At 37.9% G+C, this 10,758-nt stretch overlaps 2 protein-coding genes across 2 annotated transcripts; both read right to left on the bottom strand.

The window, feature by feature from the left end:
• Positions 1-5,483: 5,483 nt before the first annotated feature.
• On the bottom strand, positions 5,484-8,105 carry LOC132268146 (pentatricopeptide repeat-containing protein At1g12775, mitochondrial-like). Its single transcript, XM_059768910.1, has one exon. It carries the CDS (start codon positions 7,526-7,528, stop codon positions 6,644-6,646), a length of 885 nt encoding a protein of 294 aa, XP_059624893.1. The 5' UTR covers positions 7,529-8,105; the 3' UTR covers positions 5,484-6,643.
• LOC132270479 (putative pentatricopeptide repeat-containing protein At1g12700, mitochondrial) lies at positions 6,098-6,544 on the bottom strand. Its single transcript, XM_059771661.1, has one exon. It carries the CDS (start codon positions 6,542-6,544, stop codon positions 6,098-6,100), a length of 447 nt encoding a protein of 148 aa, XP_059627644.1.
• Positions 8,106-10,758: the final 2,653 nt, after the last annotated feature.

Below are 10,758 nucleotides of genomic sequence, written 5' to 3'. Positions count from 1 at the left end.
GATAGCAGCTTGGGCCGTATTTTTTTGACAGTTGTAGATGAGTTTCAGGATGTCTTTCCAGAGGAGTTGACAGAGCTTCCTCCTCTTCGGGAAGTTATCTTTGCCATTGATGTCATTCCCAGTACTGTACCTATCTCTATAGCACCATACCGCATGGCACTGACAGAGCTTGATGAGCTGAAAGCTCAATTGGATGATTTAAAAGCTAAGGGCTTTATTCGTCCTAGTGCTTTGCCTTGGGGAGCACCGGTTCTTTTTGCGAAGAAGAAGGATGGGTCTTTAAGACTTTGCATCGATTATCGCAAGCTGAACCACGCTACAATCAAGAACAGGTATCCTTTGCCTATGATTGATGACTTGTTTGATCAGTTGAAGGGAGCCACTTGTTTTTCGAAGATTGATTTGAGATCGGGTTACTATCAGTTGAGGGTTAAGGATGAGGATATATCTAAGACCGCTTTTCATACACGGTATGGCCATTATGAGTTTCTGGTGATGCCATTTGGTTTGACCAATGCTCCAGCAACTTTCATGGACTTGATAAACCTCGTATTCAGTGACCATCTTGATCAGTTTGTTGTGGTTTTTGTTGATGACATTCTTGTATACTTAGCTTCGATGGAGGAACTTGAGTATCATTTGAGAACAGTATTGCAAATCCTTAGGGATAATTAATTGTACGCTAAGTTTGAGAATTACGAATTTTGGATACTAAAAGTGAAGTTCCTTGGACATGTTGTGTCAAGGGGCGGTGTTGCAGTGGATCCGTTGAAAATTGAGTCGGTGATGGATTGGGAGCGTCCGAAGACAGTGTTTGAGATTCAGAGTTTCCTTGGCTTAGCTGGCTACTACCGGAGATGTGTTCGGGATTTCTCTCATTTAGCGGCACCTATGACTCAACTTACCCACAAGGGGGTCAAGTTCGTATGGAACGAGGCATGTGAGTTTTCTTTTCAAGAGTTGAAGGTTAGGTTGACATTGGCTCCAGTTTTAATCATTCCTGAACGTGGTTTAGGTTATGCGATCTTTTGTGATGCTTCACTTGAAGGTTTGGGTTGCGTCTTGATGTAGACAGAGCTAGTGGTTGCTTATGGGTCTCGACAGTTGAAGACTCATGAGTTGAACTATCCAACGCATGATTTGGAGTCAGCAGTAGTTATCTTTGCCCTGAAGAGGTGGAGACACTATTTGTACGGGGAGAAGTTTGAGGTTTTCTCCAATCACAAGAGTCTCAAGTATCTCTTCTCTCGGAAGGATTTGAACTTAAGACAGCGCAGATGGGTTAAGTTCATGGAGGACTATGACTTTGAGTTACAGTACCATCCGGGTAAGGCCAATGTAGTGGCCCATGCATTGAGTAGGAAGTCACGGGGAACTCTTGCTAGCATTTCTGTTCATAGATGGAAGATGCTATAAAAGCTTGCAGATCTTAGTTTACAGTCTTATGAGGATGTTTCACCGGCTATTTTGTTTACCCTTGTGGCTCAACCGGCTCTTGTTAGCAGAGTTATTGAGGCACAGTTAGAGGATGGAGAGATGAAGGCCATCCATGTTCGAATTTCAGGCGTCGAGAATGTAGAGGGTTGGACCTTACATTCAGACGGTGGTCTCAGGTACAAGGGGATGATGTTCGTTCCTTTGTCTTGTCGTGAAGACGTTCTTTGGGATTTTCACCACTCTCGGTTCGCAGTTCATCCTTGTGGTACAAAGATGTATCACAGTATACAGCGACAGTTTTGGTGGTGGGGCATGAAACGGGATGTTTCACAGTTTGTGGCTTGATGTCTTACTTGTCAACAAGTAAAGGTAGAGCATCAACGACCGGAAGGATTGTTGCAACCATTACCAGTAGCTGAGTGGAAATGGGAGCATATCACTGTGGATTTTGTAACGGGACTTCTGAGGTCTCAGGCAGGGAATGATGCCGTTTGGGTCATAGTTGACAGGTTGACTAAGACGACACACTTCTTGCCCATGGCAGTGATAGATAGTGTAGAGAGACTGAATGGACTGTATGTGAGGCAGATTGTGAGGCTTCATGAAGTTCCTGTATCCGATGTTTCGGATAGGGATCCGTGGTTCACGTCTCACTTTTGGCAAAGTTTTTAAGAGGCTCTTGATATGGGGCTTCATTTTAGCACGATATTCCATCCTCAGACTGATGGTCAGTCGGAGCGTACCATTCAGATATTGGAGGATATGTTACGGGTTTGCATCTTGGATTTCGGGGGCAGTTGGGAAGACTACTTGCCTTTGGTTGAATTTTCCTACAACAACAGTTACCAGACCAGTATTGGCATGGCACCATTTGAGGCGTTGTATGGCAGACCTTGCAGATCTCCAATTTGTTGGACCGACGTCGGTGAAACTGTTGCCCTGGTCCTGGCATTGTCATTGAGACTACAGAGAAAATTAAGTTGATTCGGCAGCGGTTGGCTACTGCACAGAGCAAACAGAAGAGTTACGTTGATAAGAGGAGACGATCATTGTCTTTTGAGGTAGGGGACCATGTTTTTCTTAAGATTTCTCCTTGTAAGGGGCTTCTGAGATTTCGACAAACTGGAAAGTTGTATCCTAGGTTCATTGGACCATTTGAGATTTTGAAGCGCATCGGTGAGGTTGCTTATCGTTTGGCGTTACCGCCAAACATGGATAGGGTTCACGACGTCTTTTCTGTCTCTATGCTAAGGAAGTATGAGCCAGATCCATCACATGTTTTGCGGTGGACTAATGTGGTTATTGATGAGGACGTGACCTACGAGGAAGGTTCGGTCCAGATTCTTGATTCACGGGAGCAGGTCTTGCGGACCAAGACCATCCCATTAGTTAAGGTCTTGTGGAGACACCACGGCATTGAGGAGGGTACCTGGGAGCTCGAACAGGAGGTTCGCTCTCAGCATTCCCATTTGTTCTCTCTTTCAGGTACAACTCAATTTCGGGGACGAAATCCTTTTAAAGAGGGTCGGTTGTAATTATCTGGTCATTTTCCTTCCTTCCTTTTTTTATTTTTTTTCCCTATTTCGTCTTTTTCTTGTTTATCGTTTTTCATTGCATAACCTTACTTTTTATGCTCGGATTTGATTTCGGCCTTGCATGCATCCATGATATTTAATTTCATGATATCTACATTTTTACTTTTGTAGAAAAACATGCTAGATGTTTACTTTTCTTGTAAAGGGCATGGATACATAACTTCTTAAACATATTCTTGACTTTTGGAGTTTTGTGTAATTATGTAAAGTAATTATTTTTCGTCTTAGGGACCAATTAGCAATTTAATTTGGAAGATATTTTGGAAATGGATCTTTTGTAATTTTTGGAAAGTGTGACAAGTGTCACACTCCCATGGAGCCACTTGTTGGCATTGTGGTGGAACCACTTGGATGCTTAGTTTGATGACACATGGAGGGTGGAGATTCACCCATTTGTTGGCCTAGGATAGGAGCACTTGTTGGCATGGATGGTTGACAAGTGTAAGTTTAATATCAAGCCTTGGATGATTACTTAAGATGGTGACAAGTTTAGGTACCATATTTTGTCTTGCATTTGTGTGCATGCGTTTGTAACACTAGAAGATAATGTCCACAATAGTGCCACTATATTCTCCCTAGGAAAAAAAAAAATTTATCAAATTTTTTAAAAAGAAATTCAATCACAAAACTTTCCGGGATGAGAAGTTTTTAACATTGTCATTGTTGTAGGCGTTAAGAGAGTTGATGCTTTCAATGAAAGTTTAACCTACAACCACCACCAAAGGCTTTTTCCAACCATCTTGGGTCAGCTACATGACTCCTATGTTTCCATCCGCTCTATCCAAGGCCATGACCACAGTCAAGTCACATGTTATCATATCATTTCTTACTAACTCTACCCACGGTAGCTTTGTTCTTTCCTCTTCCCTAGTATTATCCCCAACGTAGCCACAGAAAAGTTGAACCTCTTTATTATTTTTTTGTAATTTTTTTCCCTGTAAGAATCAAATATTCTAGCATAAAACTTAAACTCTCTTTCATTTCATGATTTCTATGAAATTATCACTACATATATAAGCAGGATTCAGAAATGTTAAAGCTCCATGTATTCTTGTCACAACATTGTTTCAACATTGTCTTGTAGCGTCCTTTACCTTTTCCATTGCTTCATCCCTATCAATTAAAAGAAGAACTCTAACCAAGGGCTCAAGAGCTTGAACCACTTCTTTCCCAAAACTTAAAAATTCAGTGTTTTGAATATCATTAGTAACATTTTTTGCAAATTTCATTTTTATTATAATCCAATCCTCTATTTAGAAGATGCCACAAATAATCATAGTCCATCTTCTAACTCCAAAACAGAGAACTTACACATGTACCAATTCTTATATGTGTGTGTGTGTGTATATATATATATATATATATATATATATATATATTTATTTATTTATTTATTTCTTAATTGTCAACATGTTCAAACCTCTAATATTACAAAAATGTACTTGCCACAGAAGAATCATAGCCCATGGATATAACTCATAACATGACCAATAGAACTACTCAACCTATGCAAGATTTATCTAGAACACTAGCCTATATCCAAAACAGTAGCACAACATTGGTTGAGCGTCAATCCCTGAGTATGCTTTCCCATAAAAAAAAAAAAATGTCCACAATAGTCCTACCATATGCCTAGGAAAACAAAACAAAACAATTAATATAGATATTAAAAAATAATCAAAATTTTAAAAATATTATAAATAAAATTCGAATACAAAACTTACCAGATGAAATGTTTTCAACATTGTCACTGTTGTAAGGGTTTGATACTTTCACACGATAAAGTTGAATCTCTCTAATAAAATTTCTTTTTCTTCTATAAGGATCGAAATTTTTAGCATAAAACTTAATACTTTTTTCATTTCACAATTTTCTCTGGAATTCTCATTAAATATGTACTATTCAGAAGATGCCACAAGTAAACATAGTTCATCTTCCAACTCCAAAATAGAGAATTTACACATGTACTTTTTTCTGTGTGTGTGTGGGTGTGTGTGTGCTCGTGTGTGTTCGAACCTCTAAATTTATAAAATTGACTTGCCATAGATGAATCATAGTCCTTGGGTATGAGTCATTCAGTTATTATTTTAACCAAAGAAATAAGGTTCAACAATGGGATAGGTTGCAAAAGCCGAAGCTCATAACATGACCAATAGAACTACAGAACCTTTTGATTTGCCAGATTTACCAAGAACACTTGAATATTTTTAACCCTGGAGGAACACTAGCACAAAATTCTAAGGCGATAAAGAATGAAAGCAGATGAATTAGTTGAGTGCCAATCCTGAAGTATGCAACCCCCAGAGAACATATCAGACCATATAGATAAGTAATATCCAAATCCTGTCCTAGAGTCCATCTATGAAGTCACCCTAATCTCAATTGACACTATTGCATGATATGGTCCCATGAGCCTATAGTATTCAATTGTTTTGGCATACAATTATGTCAATAATGAACCCACAACCCAAAGCATTAATATGGGGTCCTTTGCAAGCTAAGAGATTGGAATCAGATATTGTGTCAGTGCAATGAGTAAACCAAAACAATTTGAAGGAAAGTGAAGATGCAACAAAAATATTTGATGGATTCGAAAGGGTTCGTAATGAGATGGTTATAAGATTAAGTTTATTAACAACAAGTAATTAAGAGGGAAAGTAAGGACAGCATACGCTCACTATATAATGCGTAAACAAGAAAGGAAAGTGAAGTTGATGAGGTACCATTCTTGAAACATCCTGACAGACAAAGGCAGAGATGATAAGCACACAGTTCTTGGTAAATTTCAAAGCTTGGAAACTCGTATCTCTTTGGGGCCATTGAACCACCATTCCCATATGCTTCAGCAGCAATCAGTTTCATACAAATCCCTCCGGCATTCTTCTTAAGTTCCCCAACATCACCCAACTCAGGTTCTCTTTTTCGTACTTCTCATGGAACAACAATTTCGCCCCTAAAACATGAAGAAGACACACTGATGCAAGCATCAATAAGCCATACATACAGCACACTGCAAGGCTAACAAATATGAATCTTCCACCTAACATAAGAGAACCCAATAGTGATCACAGAAACTTATTGAGCATCTCCAAAACTGACTGATCCAATCCACTATTACTTGATAAATCCAACAAAAGGCTCACAGTACCTAAATTGGCAGAGAACCCCTTCTCAACCATTTCTTGAAGAAGTTGCATTGCCATTAGCGTCTCATTCTTTCGAAGAAATCCCTGCACAATTATATTATAGGTGCAACCATCTGGTGAGCAACCACTCCCTTCCATTTTCTTAAGCAACATGTTTGCTTCGCTTAACAATCCTTCCTTACAGAGTCCATTGATCATAATACTATATGTGAAAACATTAGGTTGGAACCTTTTGGAAGGAAAACTATAAAAGAGTTCCCTTGCATCTTTAATGCATCCAGCTCTGCACAAACCATCAATGAGGATGTTGTAAACCACAATATCAGGATGCAGTCCACATTCTTCCTTGTCTTGAAACAAGGTCATTGCCTCAGCCAGACATTGGTTCTTACACAATCCATCTAACAAAGTACAATATGTTATAACATTAGGATGTTGGCCACGGGCTTGCATCTCATTTAGAAGTCATTGTGCAACTAGAGGTTTTCCTGCATGGCAAAAACCACCTATAAGAGTATTGTAAGTAACAGCATCAGGAATCAACCCCATCCGGAAAATTTCCTGAAAAAGTCTGAGAGCGTCATCCATTCTTTGCTTCTTACAATATCCATTAATCAAGATGTTATAGCTTTGAATATCAGGGGCACAACCCCTACCAACAATCAAATCAAATATCTTCTTTGCCTCATGAAATTTGCTTTGTAAACAATAACCGTTCATCAGTGCATTGTAAGTGACTGTATTAGGCTCCTCACCTCTTTCAATCATCACTTCAACTATTTCTACTGCTTCTGCAACCTTCCCTTCCTTACAAATTGCATCCACCAATATATTGAAGGTTCTTACATTCGGTTTTATTTTTTGGTTCACCATTTCATTTAACAAATTTGTAGCCTCTTTCCACTGGTTTGAATTGCATAGGCCAAGGATTAAGGAGTTGTAAGTAATAACATCTGGAGAAATGCCTTTATGTATCATTTCTGAAAAGAAGTCAAAGGCCTCAGCTACCAATCTGTCCTTACAAAGACTGTCAATGATCATGATATAGACAATCACATTGGTTTCCCAATTTCTCTCTTCCAACTTCTTAACCAACTCAATAGCTGCGCTGGTGTTCCCTGTTTTGCACAACCCATTTATAATCGTGCCGCAAGTAACTGTATTATGTCGAAATCCTTTTGCCCCCATGTCATTAAACAACTCTACTGCCTGACCTATTTTTTCCTCAAAACAGAGTCCCCTCATCAAAGTGTTGATCATCACACTGTTCACTTCATAACCAAGCTTCAAAGTTTTCCCTAGAACAGAGAAACCCAAATCGACCCGATTCAAATGGCAGTAACAATTCATTGAGATGGCAGAGTATACTCGTTCGGCTCTACCATTATTGAGGATTCCATTTGCTTAAGCAAAGAAATAGCAGTGGTGTAATGTTTCATTCCCACAATGGCCCCTAAAAATTGATTAAAATGCACAATTGAAGGAAGAGGTCGCACTTGAGACATTTGATCAAACATTGCGAGTGCATCATTAAGGTTAGTGAACTCAAATCTGCGTTGATTTCTGACAGGCTTCGTAAAGTGAGGTTTTTTTATCATTAACAGTTTGGGAATGAAACGAAGCCCTTAAGTTGTTGCAAGCAAATTGATAATCAATGAAGAAATTAACACAATGCTTAAGAGAAGTTGCAGACTTACCGATACCTTTATGAAGAGAGAGAGCACCACCGTATCTACACTTTGAAGAGGCAATAACACTTCTTTTAATCATCTTTCAGCCCTCTCTTTCTCTCTTCTAGATATATATATATACGCAGAGTCACCCACACATATATGTCTGTGTATATATATATATAAAAAGTCACCTGCAGGTTGTTGGCTATTTTTATTATTCTGACATGTTTCAGCATCTAATGTGTGAGATTCCATTTGCAATACGAGCAAGGCGAATGTTTAAGCAATATTATATTTGTATAAGAATGTACATGACCTTGGGCCCAAGCAGCCCAACAACAGACGGCCTAAAGATTATGCAAACAACAGCAAGGCCCAAGCCATGAACCCAAAACATTGAACCCAAACCCAAACCCCAAGTAGAACGGTTACTCCTAGCAATTAGAAACAGTCGTTGATAACTGCTCAGTAGCAGTTAGCGATGAATGTCAATTCTCTCACTCCGGTGACGAAGAGGAGATGCTGATGACCTTGATCACCCCCACAATCGGTCCAGTGGTTAGGGGCAGTGAAAAATAAAATAAAAAAACAACTTATATTCATTAGAAGTTATTACATGGTCGGGATCATTGATCCGATGACCAGTTCTGAGTCAATCACAAAATGACATAAGCAAATGAGTTAATTTTATGTCATTGTAAATAAGATTTATTTATTTATTTATTTATTTTTTTTTCGCTTCGTGATTGGCCAAGATCTATAGTCTCAAGACCATATAATAGGTTCTCTATATATCAACGGTGTAACTCTTTTATGCGAGAAATTATTAGTCCACTACGTGTCAAATGAACTATCGTAAATACACGTAAATCAATTAATATTTGTCAAGAGAGTGTGACTAAACTCTAGAGTCAATCAATACAAGCATTTACCATATATGGATATAAACATGCAAACTATAAAAATTAGATATCTAATCCATTAATAAAATATGTCGAATATATTATGTTATTGGCTTAAAGGGACCAAATATGCATCACAAGTAAATATCCTACCAAAGTTGTTCTTTATCAACATCCTCGTCTTATTCCAATAGAGTCCACGTTCCTTTCTATTACCTTTTAATAATTAAATTTCCTTTCTCACCTCACAGAATATCTCCGAGTCTCTTATTTTTTCATTAATGAATGCCAAACCTAGTTTTTCGCATGAACTTTCATTTGCAACTGCATCTCCATCCAAGTTATGACATGGCAAAAGCATGTGTAATTCTTTTTTTCTTTTTTAAAGTGGTAGATAAACATTTGAGTCAAGATCAATGTCGAACTAGTGTTGGCTGTTTAGTTGGTATGTAGTGAATAGGATTAGGTGTTAAGGATTAGATAAGAATTTCTGATTGCAGGAAGCAATTTTGGTCGAGGAGGAGAAGCAATTAAATAAGTCCACGTTCACGGACATTACCCAATGACCTAATTGGTAGAGCACTCAGTTTCCAAATAAATGTGCCTATATTTGAGTCCCCCTCCCCCTGGTTTGCCAAGGAAAATAATAATAATAAGTCCACATTCCACCACAACATCTAATCAAATAAGAGAAGGGAATGAGTAGAGACCAGGAAAAGTGTATGTTGCTACAATTGACGAATTTTCTGCTTAAAGTGAATAGAGGATACCATCCACAAACTACAAAACAAAACACAAACCACTCATGTTCTCATGCCACACAAGCTGCAACATGTCATGCTAACTTGCTATAACATCTAAGCTGCAAAATTTACGAAGGCAATGTTAACAAAGGCGATGACTAGATGCACTCCTATTGCCCCCAGGGCCCCAAGTAGGCCAACATTTGGAGCTCCATCCCTGAATGATTGCAAACTAGATCCTTTGCGACACGGAGAACATCCTGATCAATCTATAAACACGAAGAAAACAAGAGCATTAATACTAATATTATTGATGTTAACATGCTCAAAGGACAATAATTTAAAGCCTAAAACTATGCATCCAAGCAAAATTAGATGCTTCTTTATTGGATAATTTCCATTCTGCATCTTTATATTTCTAAAAAGATAGCAATTGAAAAAGCAGTCACCTTATATGACCAATAAAATATGCAGAAATGGCAAGTGCACAATGTACTTGCAAAGGTATCATATCTGTGTCTTTCGATAGCCATATACCACATCTCAGATTCAAATCAAAACTGAATCATCAATGATTTTATTCTGAATTTTATGCTGCAAAAAGTAAATGATTTTCAATGGTGAAAATTATTATCAGAGAAATACAAAGTCCACAATTGACATTTAATAGAATAGTTAACTTTTCTAAAATTGTGCTTCTTAGCCTTCTTATTTAGGCAGGTCTTTTTATGAACTCGTACCCCCTGTTGTAAATTTATCAAAACATTCTTTTCTCCTCCATCACGAAAATTTACCAACTTCACTCCCTCCATAATTAATGACAATCATTACAATAACATATAGGGGAAGCAGCCTCAGTATTCATATTAAAATTTGTTATTATACATTCAAAAAAGAAGTATGTAAATTGACCGTATCCAAATGCTTTTATTCGTTTTCAAATTTTTATTATACACTGTCCCCATTTCTTTCTACACACTAATTACAGTACCATTTATAGATTTGATTCAAACGAAATGACTGAACTATTAAATTAAGACACTTGATTGCTAATCAAGGCCTTTCATCTTGTGATTCTTGATGACAACTCTTTCTAAAAATGACTGCGGATCTCATGATACTATCTACCTCAAAAGAAATTTAAATGTTTAATAAATTGTCAAACAGGCAGCCTTAAGATTATGCAACAACTAGAAGGCCCAAGGCTATGAACCCAAAACATTGAACCCAAACCCCAACTAGAACGGTTACTCCTACCAATT

Source organism: Cornus florida, unplaced genomic scaffold (genome assembly GCF_030987335.1).
Source record: "Cornus florida cultivar Cherokee Brave unplaced genomic scaffold, ASM3098733v1 CherokeeBrave_3.0.0_Hap2_Chr08, whole genome shotgun sequence".
NCBI lineage: Eukaryota > Viridiplantae > Streptophyta > Magnoliopsida > Cornales > Cornaceae > Cornus > Cornus florida.
The sequence above is the reverse complement of the archived record's forward strand: the minus strand, read 5'-3'. Positions and strand labels throughout refer to the sequence as shown.